General features: G+C 51.9%; 1 protein-coding gene across 3 annotated transcripts in view; it reads left to right on the forward strand.

The window, feature by feature from the left end:
• The window catches only part of RGS9 (regulator of G protein signaling 9), a 91,258-nt gene that overhangs the window by 61,887 nt on the left and 7,149 nt on the right, over positions 1-22,222 (forward strand). For all 3 annotated transcript variants that reach the window (XM_067717460.1, XM_067717461.1, XM_067717462.1), the window contains 8 exons: positions 3,237-3,266; positions 3,995-4,056; positions 5,925-6,038; positions 9,294-9,409; positions 13,055-13,142; positions 13,614-13,752; positions 15,522-15,607; positions 18,085-18,202. In XM_067717460.1, coding sequence (XP_067573561.1) covers positions 3,237-3,266; positions 3,995-4,056; positions 5,925-6,038; positions 9,294-9,409; positions 13,055-13,142; positions 13,614-13,752; positions 15,522-15,607; positions 18,085-18,202 — 753 coding nt within the window. The remainder of the gene's footprint in view (positions 1-3,236; positions 3,267-3,994; positions 4,057-5,924; positions 6,039-9,293; positions 9,410-13,054; positions 13,143-13,613; positions 13,753-15,521; positions 15,608-18,084; positions 18,203-22,222) is intronic.

The following is a 22,222-nucleotide window of genomic DNA, read 5'->3' on the forward strand; positions in this document are numbered from 1 at the left end:
TCCCCGCCTTATGCCAGTCACTTAAGGATTCTGTCATTTGCTCCCCCCTTTTCTCTTCCCTTTTACGAATGAGAAAACAGAGGCTTTGAGATGCCAAATATGTCATCCAAAGTCAGGTCACCGATTAGTGACAGAACAGGGATTTTGACCTCTCTGACCCCAAAGTCGATACTCTTTCTTATAACAACTCCCACCCCATCAAATTCTCTCTCCGTCTTTCAGAAGAGTCCGGAACCCTCTCCCTCACTTCCCGGATACACGTGCACTCCTAAAAGCACAGAGATACCCTATATGTCAATCCACAGGAGGCAGATCCTATGTACAGCTTTTTTTTTTTTTTTAGTATTTATTTGGTTGCATTGGGTCTTTAGTTGTGGCAGGTGGGCTCCTTAGTCATGGCTCGCGGGCTCCTTAGTTGTAGCATGCGAACTCTTAGTTGAGGCATGCATGTGGGATCTAGTTCCCTGACCAGGGATCGAACCCAGGCCCCCTTCATTGGGAGTGCGGAGTCTTAACCACCGCACTACCAGGGAAGTCCCTGGACGGCTGTTTTTAGAAATGCTGAAATCCACACGGACAATCCAGGGTGGAGGTGGGCAAACTCTTAGACTCAATCAAATCCACTGCAGTCTGATTCCCAGGAGATAGCTGGTAATTTGGGGACTCAGGAAAACCCACAGCAAACCACACCTTCGACGCAGAGCCCTAAAAGGACAGCAAAGTCCAGAAGGGAATTAAAATATAAAGATTTTAAAACCCTGAAGCCTGAGATAATGACCCCAGAAATAAAGGTATTAAACCAAAGTCAGACCACACTGAGTAGACTAGAAATGGGGGTGCTGGTGACCGGTTTGCAAGGACAGCTCCCCGGGGAGCCCAGAGACCATCGGACAGGCCGAGAGTCTGCCTGTCTTGTCTGTGTTCGTCCACGCAGGGTCCCCGAGGCCAGAGGCCAGTGGCCCACAGGACGGCTCATCCTGGGGCCTGGGCGCTTCAAAGGAGGGTGTTTACGGTGGTACCTGCTTTATAGTACAGTCGCCGTCTTTATACCAGCGCTCGTGTTTCCGGACTCCAGCTTCACGGAAGTATCATTGGCACAAAACACATGTAGGTTTCAGGTGTACAGTGTGTGACTGGATGCATGTAGATATTGCAGGATGGTTACCGCCAATAAGGTGAGGTAACACCTCCACCCCCTGACGTAACTGCGATTTTTGTGGTGATAACGGTTAAGCTCTACTTTCTGACCAACTCACAAGTATCGTTAATTGTAGTCACCGTGCTGTGCTTTAGGTCCCCAGATCTTATTTCCCTTCTAGCTGGGAGTGTGTTTTACCATCACCAGTGTTACTTACAGAGTGTCTTCTGTGTGTGTGCTTCCTCTTGTGATTGGGGCCCTGGCACTCTGTTTTGTTTTAATTTTAAACTAAATGGCCGGACAGAGAAGACATTTCCTTCGGCGGTATCCTCAGCTTCAGGGCAAGGAGGAAGGCATTGGTGAAGAGAGCAGATCATTTTCTGTCTTTCCTGGATCACTCCTTGGCTTTGCAAAGGGCAGATCTGGGTTTGAATCCTGCCTCAGCCGGTTACTGACCAGGAGATCTCAGGGCCTTGGTTTCCTCAGCTGAAAATCAGAAAAATAAAACCTTTCTCCCTCAAACTCTGTAAGGGCTCAGAGAGGTGTAAATTGCTTTGTACTATTGCTTGGTGGTTATTGTTACACAAAAGTCCAGCTCCCCTACTCTGACCCCAGGGTTCTTTTCTACCTGAAACATGTGTCTTCTAAAACAGCCCTATGTTAGGGCTGTTAGAGAATTGGAACAGATAATCAGTGTGATTGCCAAAATATTTGGGGAGGGTTCTCAATTTTTTAAGTGGAAAAATATTCTGTTAACCTTAAAATACATCTCCGTTTTTCTAGGCCTCCAAGCACACTGCAGTCATCATTTGTGTGACATTTAATGAGCATCTACTCTGTGCCATACATTATGCTCAGGAAGATAAACATGGTCTTCCTGCTCTTAATGGTGCTTAATGGGTGATACATAGATTAAACAAAGAGTCACACAAACAAATATCTAATTATACTTGTGATCAGTGCTATGAAGAAGGAAGTTTGGGAAGGGGTGGCAGATTAGAGAGGCCTACCTGAGCATTACCCTTCTGAGTTACCTCTCCCTACCCCACCCAGGAAGAAGGATTTCCTGCGAAAAGCAAGCCCATAAAAACAATCTAATGAGGCAAAATGAAACCCAGCGTGGATTAGAAAGGAGAGACTTGCGCAGGACGCCCAGATCAGACCTTCCTTCATTCCTCGCCAATGGGCTCTGGGCCAGTACTTACTTTACTAACTGGCTAAGGGACATCATGTCCTCCTTGGACTTCTGACTCTATTTCAAGCACAAACCTGGCTGCACTCAGCAGCACGGGTTTTAGCAGCCAGCCATTAGATGCTCAGCTTGAAGTGTAAGAGTCAGCTCCAGGCAGCCCCTGGACCAGACCTAGGAAGACTGAATTGGCATCACCCACCGTGCCCAGCCTCCAAGATTTGCATGGGGCAGACAAGTGGTACCAGGGAAGCATGTCAGATGGTAGGAGAGTTTAGTAGGAGACGGGTCTGAATGGTTTCCAGGAGCTTCCAAGACCCTAAACATGGCGCCCCTCTTGGAGCCATCCTTCCTCGACTATGACTCGAAAAGTCCAGAGAGGGGACGCAAACTTGCTTCAGCGGCTTCAGAGAGGACAGGGCCCGGTGTGAGCTCTTCCATGTCACAGCTCAGCTCTTGGACTCAGCTTGCAGCGGAGGCTTCTCTTGAGTCTTTTAATTGTGTGCTTTGTTTTTGACAGCGTGGCTTTCCCCCCGCAACATATGGTATTGGTCAAGTCGCTAGTTTCTCCCCCCCGCCCCCCGTTCCATTTCAGACGTTCTGTAGGCGCTACGCCGGGTTGGGAGCGATCCCGAGCTCTGTCTTGAACTCATCTTGGCTTTTAGGAGAGTAGGAGGAAGTTACAGTGGTAAAGCATCCCCTTCCCTCAGCACACCTCTTAGCCGGTCTTATTCTCTAGAAGTTGTGTAGAATAGGGTGGAAGGGCTGGTGATGGGGAAATTCTATCCTTTAAGTCAAAAGAGACGGGCAGTTTTCTCTTGGGGAAGGGTTTTTGTTTTTCAAATGGGTAATTGGACTGTAATGATTTCATGACATCTGTTTAATGGTTTTTGCTTCTTTCTTTTACAGAAACAAACAGTGGTTTCTGTCAGAAAAGAGGTAATTAGTCTCCCAGTTTCAAGGGAATCTGATTTTTAATCCTCTTACAAATCATATGTACTTTGGCTTCATGCTCTGCACTCAGTGATGAAATGAAAACCATGTGTAACGTTCAAACAGCTGTTTCCCAATTAACGGATGGCACAGAAGCCAAAGCATCTCATGTAAGATCTGGCTGGGGCTGACGCTGAGGGTCAGGGTGCGAGATGCCCTCCGACGGCACAGAACTGGGGGGCGTGGAGCGGACGCCTCCACCCTGGTCCCTGCTGCTACAGTGACAGGGCCGCTCAGCATCTGTCCAGGGTGACAAGCGACCTGTGTTGGCAAATCTTGTATCCGGGGTGCAAGACAGAGAGCCCTGGGAAGGGTTGGCCGTGAGGTTAGTTAGATCTGCTTCTGTGAGTCAGAGGCATTTGGGGGAAAAGCTAAGCTTCTGTGTCTATCCCATGTCTCACTTTAACGCACCTTAGAACTTTTTTTTTCCCAGTTGGTGCCTTTTCCGAGACTAACACACGATGAGATGAGTGAAGGAGACTCCTCATTTGGAGTTGGGGGCCACCCGTCTGCTGCAGACCTGAGCCCTGCTGGTCCCGGGGTGGCCGGCTTGAGGGAACGGAATGGGGTGCTTTGATGGGGACATGGCTTCTGGTCTGGAGCCATACGTACGTGTCGGCATTGGCGACACCCCCGTGGGGCAGTTGGACATCTAACAACTGTTTCTCTTCCAGATCATGTATTACCGACAGGCCTTACTGAGGTCCACGGTGAAGTCTTCCGTGTCCCTTGGCGGGTACGTCCCTGCTTTGCTGGTCTTGGTGGGGTTTGCACAATAGTTAGGAGGGGGACTGCTTCAAGGCGAACTTGACGAGTCATAGGTTGACGTAAGAACCTGAAGGACTCACGGGGACAAAAGCAGTCTCTTGGGGGTTTAGTTCCTGGTTCTTCGCTCAGTGCTAGTCTTCAGGTCTCGGGCCAGGCAAGATCAGGGTTGGCTGAGGCCCTAGACCAGCCTGTCTGTGTGGATGGGAAAGTGGGAAGAGTCAGAAGTTCACCGGCTGGATTCTGTGTTCAGTGTACTGATAAGTATCCGTTGTTAATGTTTGAGTTAAAATCCCGTTGGGAGAAACTGGAAATTTATGTTGGATTCTTGAACGTTCAGGCTACTTGGATCCAGTCTCCCAGAGGGCATTGTTTGGAAGACATGAAAAGGTTTAGTGCCCCCCAAATGTAAGCAATTACCCTTTCAAAATGTGGAATCCCTTGGAGGCGCACCTTTCTAGCTCTGCAATTTTTCTGCACACTTGAAAATGGACTTGGATGATCTCTGGGGACACACGACATGACTAGTCATTTATTCTGCCCACAGGTACCGATCGGGGTGGGAGGTACTGTGTTTTGTCCAGTGCCTTTCTTCCAGTGAGGTTAGGGTTAGGCTCTTGTCAAAATCTCCAAATATCTTTTGACATCCTCCCAAGCCCGTAGTTTGCAAAACTACCACCTGCCCGAAAATACATGCCCTGACCTCACCCACCTTTTGCAGTGACTTCTGTCTGCGGCTGCTGAGTCAGATGGGTCTGCACGCGGGTACTCAGTGGGCGCTCACTTTGGATTCTAATGATGCTTATTGTTCTGTGATAAAGCCAGACCCATCTGCTCTGATGTTCCAGAAACCCAGTTTCATGAAACCAAACAGAAAGTCCATTAGAGGCGGTTCAGAGGCTACACTGGAGACTTCGTAGGCCCACTTTCCAATTTTTGTTTGTCTCAGAGCCTCATTACCATAATTTTGACATCATTATAATGTTTGGACCTGTGGATGCATTTTTTCCCCTTCCCTTCAGCTGCTCCACTGTAAAGGTCTGATAAGAATAAGAAGGTCATGGGGGAAATGGAGCCCAGGGGCTTGAGTTCCGCACGGAACTGTAAACCGAGAGCTCTGGTGTATCTCTCGGGCATGCTCCTGCTCTATCAAACTCTCATGGCTGTGGGCAGACTTCGTGGCAGGTGCCTTACGTGTATACTACGGATGCAATCCCCACCTATAGGGTGAAGGCATGCCAGGTTTTTTCCAAACTGCCAGATACCAGGACACGTGTTGACCCAGAATGTCTAACCCGACCAGGAGGAATTAGCTCTTGCCCACGTTTGTCTCAGTGAGACCACTGCTGTGAATACTGGGTCTGAGTTCTCAAATGCAGGCATTATTTGACCAAGGGTGGACCCCAGGGTGGCACAACAGAATCTCACCGAGTCCGTGGCGACCTTGTGCTTCCAAGATGGTGCCAAGACACCTGTTTGAACACGTGCAAAGAGTCAGCTTTGCATTTTGAAAACTCATGATCCAATGTAAAGAGGCTGTATTTTAATGAAATACGTACAGAGGAGTCACAAAGAACTGGTTTGGGAGACGACGTTTCACTTTACAACTAGAATAGGACAGGTCTTGGTGAGGTTTCATTTCACAACTAGAATAGGACAGATCTTGTTTAACACCTGCCAATCCCGAGGGCTGTTAGAGCGTTTTTCTAAGAAGACAGTAACAAGTATGTAACTAAATCCATCAAGTTGAAGGAGGGCAGGCTGGTCGATCAACCTGACTGTTGATTTGGTCTCTGGGGTGTTGAACTTCTAGGGAATCGCTTTCCGTTTGCTTTTCAGGATCGTCAAGTACAGTGAGCAGTTTTCGTCCAACGACGCCATCATGTCGGGCTGCCTTCCTAGCAATCCTTGGGTCACGGATGACACCCAGTTCTGGGATTTAAATGCCAAACTGTATGTATTCGAGATATCGGGGTCCTTTTAAAAGTAACTTTTTGAGTTAGAATTCACACACCATATAATTCACCCACTTGAAGTGTACAGTCCAACGGTTTTTACTATATTCATAGACTTGTACAGCCATCACCACAATTTTAAAATATTTTCATCACCCAAATAGGAAACCCCCTGCCCTTTAGCCATTACCCTCCAAATCCCCTCCCCCCAAACCCTCCAGTCCTAGGCAACCGCTAAACCTTCTGTCTCTACAGGTTTGCCTATTAGGGACATTCACATCAACGGAATCACACAATCTGTGGTCTTTTGTGATTAGCTTTTTTCACTTAGCATAATGCCTTCAAAGTTTATCCATGCTGAAGCAGGTATTCATACTCAGTCCCGAGTTACGGCTGAAAAATATTAATGTACCTGCACACACCACATCTCGTTTATCCATCCATCAGCTGAGGGACGTTTGGCTTGTCTCTGCCATTTAGCGATTGGGAATAATGCTGCTGTGAACATTCGTGTGCTAGTTTTTATGTGGACATATGTTTTGCATTTCTCTGGAGTATGGAACTGCTGGGTCAAGTGGTAACTCTGCTTTAACAATACATAGATTGTTTTTTTTGTGGTACGTGGGCCTCTCACTGTTGTGGCCTCTCCCGCTGCGGAGCACAGGCTCCGGACGTGCAGGCTCAGCGGCCATGGCTCACGGGCCCAGCCGCTCCGCGGCATGTGGGATCTTCCTGGACCGGGGCACGAACCCACGTCCCCTGCATCGGCAGGCGGACTCTCAACCACTGAGCCACCAGGGAAGCCCATAGAGCGTTTTTGAAAAGAAAACAATCATCTTCGTGGCTTTGCAGTTTTGACTTCTGACTAGAGTAAAAATAAGTTCCTGGAAGGCAGAGCCCTAAAGCTGCCTTAGGGATTACACCACTCACTCCTCTGCTGTTTATGAAATTTGAACAGTTGTTGCTGCTACCTGTGCCTGCATAAATCTGTCGTCTGGAAGAGGGGGCAGAGGCCAAGATGCAGGGGGGAAAAGCCCAAGCTAACATAGGGGGCAAGAAGAGGGGGACAGCTCAGGGAAAGCTGGAGCAGGAGGGGCAGAAGGGGCTGGAAGGAGCATGTGGGGTGGGGGGGGCTGGAAGAACAGAGAGCGTCAGGTGCATGCCCAGCGGGGTCAACGCCAAGGCCATCACCACCTAAGGCACGAGGATCACCCAGGTGGCACAGATCCGGCCAGGTGAGCAGGCGTAGCAGCGGAGGCCTTTCACCCCTCCGCGTGGCCTGCTATGGGCAGTGGACAGGTGAAGGAGGGCGCTCACCGGGAGTCGGGGGTCAACCGCAGAGCCCAAGACTCTAGAACCATCTTCTGGGGAGTCTTCCGGGGCCTCTAGTTATGAGGACGGTTTTCTGGAGCTTGTGTCTCTCGCGCAGTTATCAGGGAGAGGCAGGCTGCACCTCCCTGTGCACAAGGACGTGCAGAAGTCGGCTCTTGTGCGGGAAAAGGCAGGGCCACCTGGCCAGGACAGGGACCGTCCTGAGAGGGTTTGGGAAGGAGGCGTGGGTGCTGCCGGAGGCTACGTGCAATGGAGAGTATGGAAGCTCGAGGTAGAGATTTGCTGGTGAAGAAAAGAGGTGATGCTTATGTAGGAGCCCTTGATCGGAGGGTACTGGGCGGATGCCAGATGAGCCCCGCCCCCCAAAAGCGGGAGGCCTTCTTCCTAATGGTTTAGATTTTAGAACGATATTAACATTACCTGGGAAGCTTAAAAAAAAACAAAAACAGGGACTTTCCTGGTGGTCCAGTGGTAAAGACTCCACGCTTCCAGTGCTGGGGACGCGGGTTCAAACCTTGGTCTGGGAACTAAGATCCCACATTGCCGTGCAGTGCGGCCAAACAAACAAAACATAGCAGACAGAAACCCAGTACCCAGCCCTTATCTCCAAAGCCTCTGGTTAATTGGCTGGCTTACCTCCTGAGCCCCAGTAGCCCACTGATTTCAGTGAGCAGCGAGGGTTCACAAGACCGGCTCGGAGCGTCCGCTCCCAGGGTTGGCCATGGGCCGGCCGCATCAACGTCCTCCAGGCGCTCGTGGGAGATGCAAGCTCTGGGGCCGCACCCGAGCCTGAGTCAGGAAGTTGGGGGGTGGCGCCCAGCAGCCCGTGTTTTAATGAGTCTCCCAGGGGGTTCTGCTGTCCGCTGAACTTGGCACACCCGTTTGATGCCGGGCCCTGCTTCTTACTGTGTGGGCCCGGGCAAGGGTTTACCCTCTCTGAGCCTCCGTCGTCTTGGAAGTGCTATCCAGCTGGCCGTGTTCCCTTAGGGACCCAGCGATGGGTGTGTGTGTAAAGCACAGTGCGTCACAGATGGTGACTCCGTAAGTGGTAGCTGTTATTCCGGGATCCTTATTGTTTCCACGCTGACGTTAGGGAAGCGTGAGCTCGCCTGACCGACTCGAGATCCCACAGACATCACTTGTACCCAGTCATGGTCTCAGCTGTTGCACCAGTGGGCAACGTGGTGTCTGGGACTTGGGAACCTCTGTTTCCCAGGGGCTGTGTTGGGTTACGGAGAATTCCATAAGGAATAGGAGAAAAGCCAACAGTTTTCTGGATTTTCTAGACCGTGAGACCCACACTAGCTGGGCTCGCTAGCTAGTGTTAGCTGGGCTCGCGTGTCCTTCCTGAGATCGAAGAGTGTTCAGAATGAGCGGCGGTGGAGTGGGCCTGGCGTCGTAGGGGAGGCTCTGGGAGAGGGTGCACGGCCGGCAGGGCCTGTGGGGTGTCTGCCTGGAGGCACGGGGCCTGAAGCAGGGCAGGAAGGGTCACCAGATGTTCCCGTGGGAAAGGGGTGTGGAGGGGGTGGCCGTGGCCGCAGCACCCATCACCGGGGCCGTTCTGGGATTCTCTCTGGTCAGGTGTGGCAGGCTGGCCCCCTGGTCTCCACAGGCCTTCGAGGAGGCATGCATGTCCCTCTGCCCTGAAGGGTTAGCGTGAGGCTCTCTGCTGGGGGCCTCCTTCCCCCCGCTGGGGAGGCCAAATCCTGAGACGAGGCCCAGGGGATGTGTCCGAGGCTGCATTTTCCAAGCAAGGGGTTACTCGGCTTGTTTGTGCGGGTACGGAGGAGGGGAGGGTTGGGTCGCGCCCTGGGCGGGGGGACTCGCGGAGGTTAGCAGGGGCTGAAGCCCCCTCGCCGCACGCAGGCCCCCTGGGTGCGGCCTGAGTATCCGGAGCATTTACAAACTGTGGTCCTTGCAGGGTGGAATTCCCAACCAGGATGCGGGTGGAACGATGGGCTTTCAACTTCAGCGAGCTGATCCGAGACCCCAAGGGTCGACAGAGCTTCCAGTACTTTCTCAAGAAAGAATTCAGTGGTGGGTCTCTGAGTTTTTTAAATAAAACATTTGCTTTTAGAAATACTCCTGAATGTCCAGCCTGGGGCTCCGAGGTTGCTCGGCAGGTGTTTGCATAGCTCTGCTTGGGCCGACTCCATCCTGGACCCAGTCTCTCCACTGGCTCCCGGGGGCCCCGCAGTCGGGGGAATCGCTTTGCTCACAGAATCCACGTGGACACGACTCAGGTTTCCAAGGCTCCACCCCCTCTGGCTGCCCTCACTGGCTCGCCCTGATCCCTGGGTCTCCCACCCCCGAGCTCCCGGGTCTGCTGCCGCCACGTCCCTGGTTCTCTTCAGCTCAGGGCTCCTCTGCCGTGGCCGCCCGTGCAGTTCACCTGGATCCCATCCCCAGAGGTTCCTTTTTAATTGGTTTGGGGCGGAATCTCTGAAGTCTTGAAAACCCCCCAGGTGATTCTGACATGCGGCCATGATCGAGAGCCACTGTCTCAGCTCCTGGTCTGCTTCCTCGGAGGATTTGAATGGAATGGATGGGGCCACATTTTATACCCCAGCCGTCCGGAGGCCCCTGCAGCCTCGTGAATACACTGCAGTGGGAGACACCTGGGAAGAGCAAAGGCCAGACGGGACCAGCTTCCCTATAGGCGGAGCATTCCATGGGCTTCACCACCCTCCCTGAAAAGTTTACTTTTATGGGGTTCCTTTATTTCTCTCCAAGTCCCCAGTCGTGGGGAGCATCGCATTTGAGCCTTGACACGGCCTGGCTCCCCAGGACCCACTGGCCTGTGAGAGTGCACCTGAAGGTATCCCACGGGACTTGCCATGAGCCTGTTCGACTGCCGGATGCACACATCACATGCTAAGATGGATTCTTGAACATCGCTTTTTTCTGATTAAGCCTAACTGCCGCGAGGTGATAAAGCCCAGAACAGTTGGATGGGAAATGGAGCTGCTTTTAGAACAGGCCGGAAGCAACTGGTGAATAAGTGGATCCGCCGCCATCTAGTGGTCGGCTAACAAACTACACTCTGAGCTTATCCCACCCAGGCGTTACTTAAGTGTTGGTAAGAATCCATCCCCAAGATTTCCCTGCGTTATTAAAAGAGCGCTATTGGTGATCTCGGGATGAGATTCCCGAGGCTTCCGGTACGAACAGAACACGTAAATAATCAGTTCATTTAATTAAAATTGAAAAAATTGAGATATGCTTCACATGCTAGAAATTCACAGACCGTATCATTCACATGCCCTTTTAAAGTGTGCCGTTCAGTGCTGTGTCACAGAGTTGCGCAACGATCACCACTATATAATTCTAGAACCTTTTCACCACCTCAAAAAGAAACCCCTGACCCATAGAAGTCACTCCCTATTTCTCTGTCTTCCTCTGCTCCCAACTCCCCAGCACACCCCCAGCCCTAGGCAACCACTAATTTACTTTCTATTTTCATGGACTTGCCTGTTCTGGACATTTCCTATGAATGGAATCATACCATATGTGGCTTTCTGTCCTCTTTCACTTAGCGTAGTATTTTCAAAGTCCGGCCACGTTGGAGCATGTAACGATGCTTCATTCCTTTTCATGACCAAATAATACTCCATTCTGTGAAGATACCACATTTTGTTTATCTACTTCTCAGGTGGTGGACATTTGGGTTGTTTCAACTTTTTGGCTATTATGGGTAGTACTGCTATGAACATTCATGTAGACATTTTTCTGTGCTCATTTAATTTTTTTTTTTTTTACCCTGGTAAAATATTCATAACGTAAGACTTACCATTTTATTTTTTTTATTTTTTTTATTTATTTATTTTTTTTGCGGTACGCGGGTCTCTCACCGCTGCGGCCTCTCCCGCTGCAGAGCACAGGCTCCGGACGCGCAGGCCCAGCGGCCATGGCCCACGGACCCAGCCGCTCCGCGGCACGTGGGATCCTCCCGGACCGGGGCACGAACCCGTGCCCCCTGCATCGGCAGGCAGACTCCCAACCACTGCGCCACCAGGGAAGCCCAAGACTTACCATTTTAACCATTCTAAGTGTAGAGTTCAGTGACGTTAACATCATTGTGCACCTGTCATCACCACCGGTCTCCGGAACTTTTTTATCTTCCCAAACCGAAACTCTACCCCCATTAAACACTAATTCCCCACTCCTCCACTCCCCGCCAGCTCCTGGGAACCATTCTACTTTCTGTTTCCATGAACTTGACGACTCTGGGAGCCACATATAAATGGAATCAGACTGTAATCGTCCTTCTGTGTCTGGTTTGTTTCACGGTGCACGCTCTCTTCAAGGTTCATCCACATTGTAGCTATGTCAGAACTTCCTTTTTAAGGCTGAATAATACTCATTGTACGTATGCACCACATTTTGTTTATTCATTCATCTGCTGATGAACGTGTGGGTTGTTTCCGCCTTTTGACTAGTGTGAATAATTGCTCATTTAATTTTGCCCTTCAGCAATTAACCGTCTTGCCGTGGGCAAGGTGGTCTACAGGGCACTTGCTGTAAGACCAATGGCTGTCACTTAAGAGCACTGCTGGCCTGTTTACTCATGCTTGTGACCTCGGTCCCAGGAGCACCCTGAATTTCATGCTGAAGAGGAAGGATCTCTATGGAGTTATGGGACAGAGGTCAACTAGCTTAGGATCGTGCAAACTTTTCCAGTCTAAAATACCTGGGAGCCTTCCAGAGAATACTGGGAATGGAGAGGAGGGGATGGTCTGGTCCATTTCCGCCCACCATGGCATTCTGTGATTCACCTCCCCCCTGCCCCACATGCACACACAGGCACACACACACATGCACACACGCGAATACACAGACACGTGTGCACGCACAACGTACACACACACACATGCACACATAAGCTCTTGCTCTCCCACTGGACTGACCCCGTTTATTTTCTCAGGCGAAAACTGGCCACCTGGGATGGCGCACCGAGGCGTTCCCACTACTGGGGGCTGGGAGAATCCCCCTTCCAGTTAGAGAAGGTGGAAGGAAACGGGGTGGGGCAGAAGCTGGCTTTCCCCCTGGGCCCAGAGGCGCAGACTCTCCGGCTCAGGTGACCAGGCCTTCCTGAGAGCCAGCCCGTCAGCATCGCTGCTTCGGCAGCGTCTCCGTGAGGGTCTTTGGCTGGAATACGCCCCGCGAGGAGCCCTAAGAGACGGGCTCTCTGTGCGCAAAGGAGGTGGGAGTCACGTGCGTCATCGACCAGGCGCAAAGTCACCAGGACCCTTCACGGAGAAAACCTACAGAGCAGAGACGCATGCGTCCCAGCCTAATCAGATGTCACTTGTCCAAGCAAGGTGTGCGACCTCCTGGATGAAGAGGAACGAGACCGCCTCTGGCGCTTCATCTGAGCTCTGACTCGTGTGCCCCGGGGGAAAGCGCAGGTTCCCGGCAGACACGTGGGCTGCACACACAGGGCACGTGGCCCCCTGGAGCACGTAGCTGTGCTCGCTGGGGTAACAAGCCTCTCGGGGCCCTGGACAGAGGACGTGTGGTCTTGTCCCCGCCGTAGTCGCTGCTCCAGGATGGGATGCACCCCAGCTGACCCGTTTCTCTTCTTTCCTCCCTTCCCCTCCCATCTGGACTCCTGTCCGGCTGTCCCCGTGGACCCTCCCCCCTCCCCCGACCCCTCCCCCCCCCCCCCCCCCCCCCGCACAGGGGAGAATCTGGGATTCTGGGAAGCCTGTGAGGATCTGAAGTACGGAGATCAGTCCAAGGTCAAGGAGAAAGCGGAGGAGATTTACAAGTGAGGATGAGCCAGATTGGTGGGGAGGTCTCCCCCCGGCACCCCAGCTGCCCCCCCCCGCGGTTACGCTTGAGGTCGGAGACTGGATAGAGGCCCCCCACGCCTCGCGTGCCCATCAGTCACCTCACCTCGCGCTGTGGACACCTCACCCCTGCTCCGGGAGGCTGGGGGTCCTGGGAGAAAGCTGGGGGAGCGTCAGCCCACCCACTTTTTGCTCTCTCTCTGCCAGAGGTTGGGAATTCCAAAGTCAAACACAAGTTCACATTCCCGATACCGGCAGGGCTGTTTTCTTGCTTCTAGGAAATGTTGCTTGATGGCCTGTTCAAATGCTTTAGTGTCTCCTAAAAAGACCACTTTCACCCCGGGGGACCCAACCCACGAGTGTCAATCCCTCGCTCCCAAGCAGCTGTGAACTTTTCATTCACTGACCTGGTCTGGCTACTTTTGCTGACGTCTTCCTCCCCGTCTCAGGCTGTTCCTGGCCCCAGGGGCGAGGCGGTGGATAAACATAGACGGCAAAACCATGGACATCACAGTCAAGGGGCTGAAGCATCCCCACCGCTACGTGCTGGACGCCGCGCAGACCCACATCTACATGCTCATGAAGAAGGTAGGCGCGGCCGTGGTGAGGGTGCGCGGAGGCCTGGAAGCGCTTCCCTCCCCAGGTACCGGGAGGGTTCTTTAGATGTGGGGAAAAGGGAGAGAATGCGTGGTTACTGCTTTGCGGTGTTAGATGCAGGGCTGTCAGCTGTCTCTCCCTCCTGCCCGCTGGGCTGGCCCCTCCTTGTGCTCCTGGGCCCTCTGGCCAGGGAGGGCTGCCTGCAGAGGCTGTGTGCCCTGTTTGTTTTTTTTTTAATCTATTTTTAAAAATTTATTTATTATTTTTGGCTGTGTTGGGTCTTTGTTACTGCGTGCAGGCTTTCTCTAGTTGCTGCGAGCGGGGGCTACTCTTCATTGCGGTGCGCGGGTTTCTCATTGCGGTGGCTTCTCTGTTGCAGAGCACGGGCTCTAGGCACGTGGGCTCAGTAGCTGTGGCTCGTGGGCTCAGTAGTTGTGGCACGTGGGCTCAGTAGTTGTGGCACGTGGGCTCAGTAGTTGTGGCTCGTGGGCTCAGTAGTTGTGGCTCGTGGGCTCAGTAGTTGTGGCACGTGGGCTCAGTAGTTGTGGCTCGCGGGCTCAGTAGTTGTGGCACGTGGGCTCAGTAGTTGTGGCACGTGGGCTCAGTAGTTGTGGCTCGCGGGCTCCAGAGCGCAGGCTCAGTAGTCGTGGCGCACGGATTTAGTTGCTCCGCGGCATGTGGGGTCTTCCCGGACCAGGGCTCGAACCCATGACCCCTGCATTGGCAGGTGGACTCCCAACCACTGTGCCACCAGGGGAGCCCCTGCGTGCCTTCTTAAGGCTTCTCACTCTGCAGTCGTCGCATAGACCGTCATGACATAGTGGCTGCACCAATGTACATTCCCCCCACCGTGTAGGAGGGTCCCCTTTTCTCCACGCCCTCTCCAGCATTTGTTATCTGTAGACTTTTTGAGGATGGCCATTCTGACCGGTGTGAGGTGATACCTCACGGTGGTCCTGATTTGCATTCTCTAATGATTAGCGACAGCTTTTCATGTCCCTGTCGGCCATCTGTGTGTCTTTTTTGGAGAAATGTCTGTTTAGGTCTTCTGTCCACAGTTCTCATGACCTTGACTGCTACTACTTAGTCTTTAGAATGGTACCGTTTCCATACATTTTTTAAAATTCTCAATTGGTCGTTGAGAACTTCTCCTAGATGTTTCTGTGGGCTTTGTCCCTTGGATGTTACGACTAGAGTTTGCAGTCGGCTTGCGGGGAGCAGGCGTTCAGGAAGCGGCTTCCCTGAACCTGCCGAGGGTCCCAGCAAACAGCCACACAAGAGGAGTCTGAGCCTGGGGCTGTTTTAGGTTGAGCTGGGTTTGGTATCCTCTTGCCTTTCTACTGAAATTCGGGGGAGAAGGGCTTGTGAGTGGGCTTCGAAGTGGAGGTAGCGGGTGGGCAAGGTTGGAAGCAAGGGTCTGCTGTTTCGTGCGTACTTCGCTGGAGAGCCCTCGAGATTCTTTGGGGGCGGCTGTGGACCAGGGTTCTCTAGCGTGAGGGGCGGCAGCACGTCCCACTCCCCGGGGCTCCGAGAATGTGCATTTCTAGCAAGTGGCCAGGTGAAATGGACGCTGCCGGCATGGGGACCACACGTGAGCACCGTGGCTGTAGACACACGTCTGAATGTCTTGCACACAAGGGTACAAATCCTCTTCACTTTGCAATCTCACTGCCGAGGGGAGGCTGGGGAAACGGCCAGTGGATTCGTTTGATGTGACACTTTCCCTCTCATGATAACTGCTTTTCTCTTGTTCCCGCTAGGACTCTTATGCCCGCTACTTGAAATCCCCAGTCTATAAGGAAATGCTGGCCAGAGCAGTTGAACCTCAGGAAGCGACCAAGAGAAGGCAAGTGGAATGGGCTGCAGCCACTCATGGCCTGCTGCTTCATGTACAGGGAAAGGAGGGTCTCTTTCAGCCACACGGCTGTTATCAAGATATTTGCTGGATGAAAATATTGGGGACTGGGAAGTATTTCTTACCATGCGCTGAAATCATGCTGGCAAGATGCAGACAGTAATTACTGCCAGTAACTTCTGTTTCCCTAACACTGGTTTCAGAGAGTTTTGATTATGAGCTGGGATAATGACCTTTATTACAGATGGAAGCATCTCATTGGCTTTTTAATTGCTACGCTTCTCCGCCTCCAAACTGATGTGTAGGAATTAACTTAGCTACATCCTGGTAATGTCCTTTGTAATGGCCTAAGACCGTGGAGAGGAGAGCAGATTGCACCCCAGGAAAAATATAGACTCTTAGGGAAAATGTACAGGGAAACGCTAAGTATTCTTGCTGAGCCGGGGGACGGCCTTCTTTATTCATTCTCACCTTCCTCGTTGGAGATATGGAGCACATCCCATCTGGCAGAGCCCTTGGGCAAAGGATGAAATGTTCTGAGGGGCAGTTTGAGCTCCTTTTTTTGGGGAAAAAGAAAACTCAACAGGGACTGAAGATTCAAAAGAGTATCCAAACGGCAGCTTGAACAAAGACGCAGGACTTTGGCGGAGGTTTTCCCAGCGCCAGCGCATGTCCTGTCCGCCCCTCCCCCGGCCCCCCCTTAGTAGATGTTCCCCGCCCCGTTTGCCAGCTCAGCCCACGCTGGGCTCTTTTTCCAGAGTCTCCAGTCAATTCAAAAGAGGGGTGGTTGGACCAGAGCCTTTGTCAAAGGAGCTTAAAAAAAAAACCCAACTTGGTTTCATTCTTGAGGATAATGGCCCTGTTATGAAAAGGAGAGAAAGGAGGTCTTTGTGGTGCTATTCTTCTAGGTTCACGGGGTAAGGAAGGGAGTTCAGTGTCCCTGGGGACTTGAAAGCTTTTCTTTAAGCCACAAGAAAGGGTCATAATAGCTCCAGAAGTTCTGCCAGGAAGTAGTGGGGAAGGGAGGAGAGCTTCGCATGTCTCTCTCCAGATGCTTTTTAAGTTGGCGGGAAGGGAGGAGAGCTTCGCATGTCTCTCTCCAGATGCTTTTTAAGTTGGCACAGACCTGAGAAATCAGCTGAGATCTTTTGTGGGGCATCCGGGTGCTTGGCTGGGACGGCACTAGACCACAGGTGCAGTGCTCGGCTGTGAGGTCGGGTACCGCTGTCCGGTGATGCTGTCACCGCTACCGCGAGTGAGAACACCCCCGTGGGACGTGGGAAGCCCGGCCTGCAACTCTGTGGGGATGGCAGGGCGGGTATGAGTTTGCCCCGTGACTCTCAGGCGTGAGACAGCGCACAAAACTTAATTTTTCCAGAACAAGTTAAATGGAGCTCCAGGCAGGCAGGGCTGGTGGGAGCCCTGACTTACGGGTAGGGAAGCCCTCTTCCTCCCTAGAGTGGATGCTAGAGTTCCAGGGGCTTACGTGGTCCTGAAATTTGGGGAGGTCCTAGGTTTTAAGTCTCCCCTTGCTGCTGAAATGCTCATTTTCCAAGCCTGCTTTCCATCGCCTGCCTCACTCAGAGCTTTGTCGTGGCTCCCGAGGTCGTGGTGGAGAGTTTGGGGTCGGGGATCCACGATTGGCTTTTGTTGAAGGGGCTGACGGCTCGCGCATGCGCACAGTGCTTTGGAGGAAGGGTCCGCCGGGTCTGGTGCAGGCGCACATCGCACGCCTGCTCAGCCCTCTTCAGGACCCGTCCCCTTGCTCTGCCCGTGCAGGCTCGCTCTTCGATGGCCCCACTCTTTCCTTCCTTTTTAGAACCTTGGCTTTTGTGGGTTTTTTTTTTTTTTTTTTTTTTTTGCGGTACGCGGGCCTCTCACTGTTGTGGCCTCTCCCGTTGCGGAGCACAGGCTCCGGACACACAGGCTCAGCGGCCATGGCTCACGGGCCCAGCCGCTCCGCGGCACGTGGGACCCTCCCGGACCGGGGCACGAACCCGTGTCCCCCTCATCGGCAGGCGGACTCTCAACCACCGCGCCACCAGGGAAGCCCCAGAACCTTGGCTTTTGAAAACAAGCGTTCCAATTCTCCCTGGGGGCCAGAGCCCCTGGGTTTCCAGTATCCAGACCCTCCTTGTTCGCTTCTTTCTGGAAGGGCCTTTCAGGAAGATAAGATGCCTCGTTGATTTCTAAACCTCATGAACGGTAGTCTGTACTTGGCACCATCTGAGTCTTCCTGGCCGCGTCTAAGCCTAAGATATGATGGCAGCTGGTCCTCAGTCTGGTCCCATCCTCCCAGAGGGGAGAAAAGAGCCATGGCTGGATGTGCCTCTGAGGGCCCCCCGTGAGGTTCCCCGCGGGGATAAGGGGCCGATCCGGAGTCCGGCCTCACCTCCCGCCAGGTGTGCCAGTGTCGCTCCGGGGAGCGCGTGGCCCTCCACCAGCCACTGTTCTCTCCTCCCTTTCAGCTCGAGCCTCCGGTTCATGCGGCGTACCCTGCGCTCCAGCCCAAGCCCCGTCATCCTCAGGCAGCTGGAAGAAGAAGCCAAGGCTCGGGAAGCGGCCAACACGGTGGACATCACCCAGGTCATGAGCAAACTGGATCGCAGGAGCCAACTCAGAAAAGAGCTGCCTCCCAAATAAATGCACAGTTACTTATTTATTCCTGGGGGTGGGGGAGAGTCTAGAGGGTTCTGCGCCCCATTCAGGGGGCGGTGGGCCAGTCGGGGTCACCCCCGATTCCTCAGACCCCTGTCTTGGGCTTCCTCCTATCCCTCCAGATCGCCAAGGGGCCGGGCGGGCATGGGGGAGGGGGGGAGAGGGGGGCTGCACCTGACTCCGTTGCTGTGACATCGCCTGTCTTACCCTCCGGAGTCCTTGGGGGTGAGAACCAGAGAGAAAAGAGGCTTCGTGAACCGCCACTGGCGAGAAGGGCGTGGTTAACTACCCCCAGGGCGTCGTTCCGCATGTTTGTTTCCAGTAGCGTCCAGAAGCTCCTCCTCCCGTCTCTCCAATTTAGACTCTGCCTCTAGAGCAGCGGGGACGGGGCGCCCCAACCAGGGGCTGGCTGCAGGGCTCCGCTGTAGATGCCCTTTCCTGGGGCCCCTCTGTCACACCTGCCTGGAGAAACTCTGCTGAGACATTTCTTTTGAGCTTGTTCTTAGTCCTAAGTTTTGAGGGTTGGGGGGCTCTCTCCTTCGCTTTTGCCTCCCCATCCCCCTTTTACATGATGCCAGGGGAATTAGTAGCTTGTAGGAATGAAGGCCTTAGGCCAGAGGCCTCCAGAGAAGTCCAGGTAAAATGGAGCATCTTTTTGGTTAAAGGACGAAGGGGCCGATGTCTTCATTCATGGGAGGAGGGATGGTTAGAGGTCTGTGACATTTTCAAAATGAGTCAGGGTCAAAGATAGTACTCTGGGATATTACCTAGATGTTGGTGCTTCCCTCCTCCATAGCTTTAGATTAGACCAGCCTGTGGTCAGGAGTGGGGAGTGGGGTGGTCAGGATAGTTCCAGCTCTGACCTTGGAGGCCTAAAGGTAATTCCTGGAGTTGGGTTTGCTCCTGTACACCTGTGTAAGAATGCAAAAGAGATAAAGCAAGCGGATGAGCAGGTACCGACCTTCTACATCAAAAAGACTCACTCAGCAAATTAACTGAGCACCTATTATGTGCCAGGCATTGGTGAATAAAATAGACATGTTCCCTGCCTCATGGAGCTTATAGTCCAGGACTGACAAAAAAATAAGGAAGCCAAGTGTATCAGGTAGCTGCTGCTGTGTAACAAACAAACACACAGCTAGAGTGGTATAGAAGAATAAGTGTTCATGGCTTATGTATATGGGGTCATCTCTGTGGTTCTGTTGATCTTGGTGGGGCTCCTTCGCACGCCTGGTGAGGGTTGATCTGTGGCAGCCTAGGCCGGGATGGGTTGAAGGATTCTGCTCACATGTTTCTTATCCTTCAACAGCCTGGCCTGGGCATGATCCTATGAGGATGGCAAAATTGCAAGGGAGTCGGGGGAAGCACATAAGATTCTTGAGATGAAGGCCTGGAACTGGTGCCTCATCTTAATAACCAAAGCAAGTCACAAATCCAGCCTAGAATCAAGGGCTGGGGAAATCGATTCTACCTCTTCAGTGAGAGAAATTTCAAAGCCTGCTGGCAAAAGACAGGGAGATGTGGAGGGCTGAAGAACTGAGGCCATCCTTGTAATCGGCAACTCAAACAAAAATATGATAAAACCCATAGAATGTGCTTTAATGCATACAGTGCCGTAGTAGGAAGGATGCGGCGTGTGTGGACTCAGGGGGACTCTCTGAGGTGGCGGCGGATAAGCAGAGGATGAAAAAGATTTGGCCATAGAAGGAGTGCAGGTGAGGCAGGAAGAACTTTCCAGGCAGAGGGAGCTGCATGAGCAAAGGCCCAGAGGTGGGAAATGGCTCAGACTGAAAGGCCAGATGAAAGGAGCCTGGTAGACAAAGGGGCAGTGGTACAAGATGAGGTCCAAGGGGTGGGCAGGCAGGCCATCGCGGGCTTTCCAGGCCATCGTAAGAGGTTTGAGGCTCTTGGTTTCATGTTAGCAAAGGGATTCTATTACTCTCCCGTCTTCCCCAGTCACAGACTAGTTTACACTCTGGAAGAGTGACCACAGAGGTGTTTTGTTCATCTCTCTTTGAAGAATGCTGGAGTCCTCCAACTCAGGGGGAGCGCCTCAAGCAGAAATTTCAGGTGATGAACCATTGTAAACTGAGTGACATGAGGGAAGGGACCGTATCTCACTCACTATTTGGAATCTGATGCTTTATACCTAGTGAATTCTGCATAAACATATTACATGGATGGATGGATGGATGGATGGATGGATGGATGGATGGTGGGTGGAAAGAGCCCTGGGTTTGGACAAGGCCTCTTAGGCTCTTGTCCTCATTCTGTCGCTAGCCATGTGGTCTTGAGCAAGTCACTTCACCTCTCTGCTTCATAATTTTTGAAATGAGGGGTTGGGACCAGATCCATGTTTCTCAAACCAGAGTCAGTGAATTCCAGGAGCATACCCAGCCTGGGCCATCAATTTTACTTGAAGATTTGCAATGGGAGGGAAATTAGATAGTTTTTTAAATTTCACATTAAAATAATCATGAATATATTACGAATTAGACTGCAAGCTGTACATGAATTTTTTAAGATAAAAGCTGAGACGTCAAAGATATCTCATGCCTGGCTGTGGCGGACTCAGGCTTTTGCCCTCAGACTCCTGGGAGAGCATGGTTGCCCAGTTCTCCTGCTGTTTGGCCTACTTCTGTGGGAAAGTTTGAGAAGCATGGAACTGGAGGTATTTGCCCTCCATCCTAGTTACCCCTGTATGAGCTGAGGTTACACACCTAGCAAAATGGTGGTAGGGTGGTGGGAGAGTTGAAATGCACCTTGAATTCTTCAGGACACAGAGTGTGTCTTGTTCATCTTTGACTCAACGATTCACCAGCCCACTCCTCACTCATGAGACATGTCTGCTTCATGTGCCTGTCATCCTCCTGCAGAGTACCCAGTGCTCTGTGTCAGACGCATTGATGGAAACCTTCTCAGTGTCAGACACACAAGAATCCCCAGTCAAAGGAGAGGCACAGACATGTCAACAAAGTAGGTTATCGTTCCTTATTGGATGGATGAGTGCTTCCACATTACCCTTCTGAAGGAAGGGAGATGACACATGGCTTCACTTCTGGATGTGTTCCACAAGTGTATTCTATATATTTTTTATTATTAAAGTATAGTTGGTTTACAATATTATATTATTTTCAGGTATACAACAGTGATTCAATATTTTTATAGATTATACTCCACTTAAACTTATTATAAAACGCTGGCTATATTCCCTGTGCTGTACGTTACATCCTGGTATCATTTATTTTATACCTAGTAGTTTGTACCTCTTCATCTCCATCCACAAATGTATTTTAAACACCTGTTTTGTGTGAGAGCCCATGGCACAGATGCAAAAATGGACGAGGTGTTCTCTGCCCTCAAGGGGCTGACAAGGGTACACGGAGGCGACATAGGCTGGGTGGTGTGCAACGCACTAGCGGAGCACAGAGATGGGGGAGAATTGTCTGGCCTGGGGGGTCGAGGGGGATCCACCAGGAAATTCTCATGTTTGGTAGAAAGGAGCCCTACCCAGTTTTGAGGTTTTGGAAGTGTGTCTGCTTCTAGACTCCAGCCACTGGTATCTGCTCCTGCCAGCTTTGATGCACTAACAGTAGCCCCACAGGGTCCATCTGAATCTCAAATGGTGTAAAAATAGTATTTATTTGGACAATAGTATTGACACATTTAAATTACTATGATATTCTCTATCCTGCCACGTACTTAGGCACCATCTTAATTCCACTAATGCCATATTGTAAACAGCTTGAGTTTCTCCACCCATGTGGTGTATATCTGATGCTAGAATGTAAGTTATGCCATAAGGTACCAGGATTCATTTTCAGGCTTGGCTTTTAGAGAAAAGACTGCTTTTGTTGTGAGGGTTGAGTGGAAATACAAGGGCTCGGGAGCAGAGTGCTTAGGAAAATGCCTGGCATATAAGTGCTCAGTAAATGCCAGCTGCCGTGA

This window comes from Pseudorca crassidens, chromosome 19 (genome assembly GCF_039906515.1).
Source record: "Pseudorca crassidens isolate mPseCra1 chromosome 19, mPseCra1.hap1, whole genome shotgun sequence".
Lineage (NCBI taxonomy): Eukaryota > Metazoa > Chordata > Mammalia > Artiodactyla > Delphinidae > Pseudorca > Pseudorca crassidens.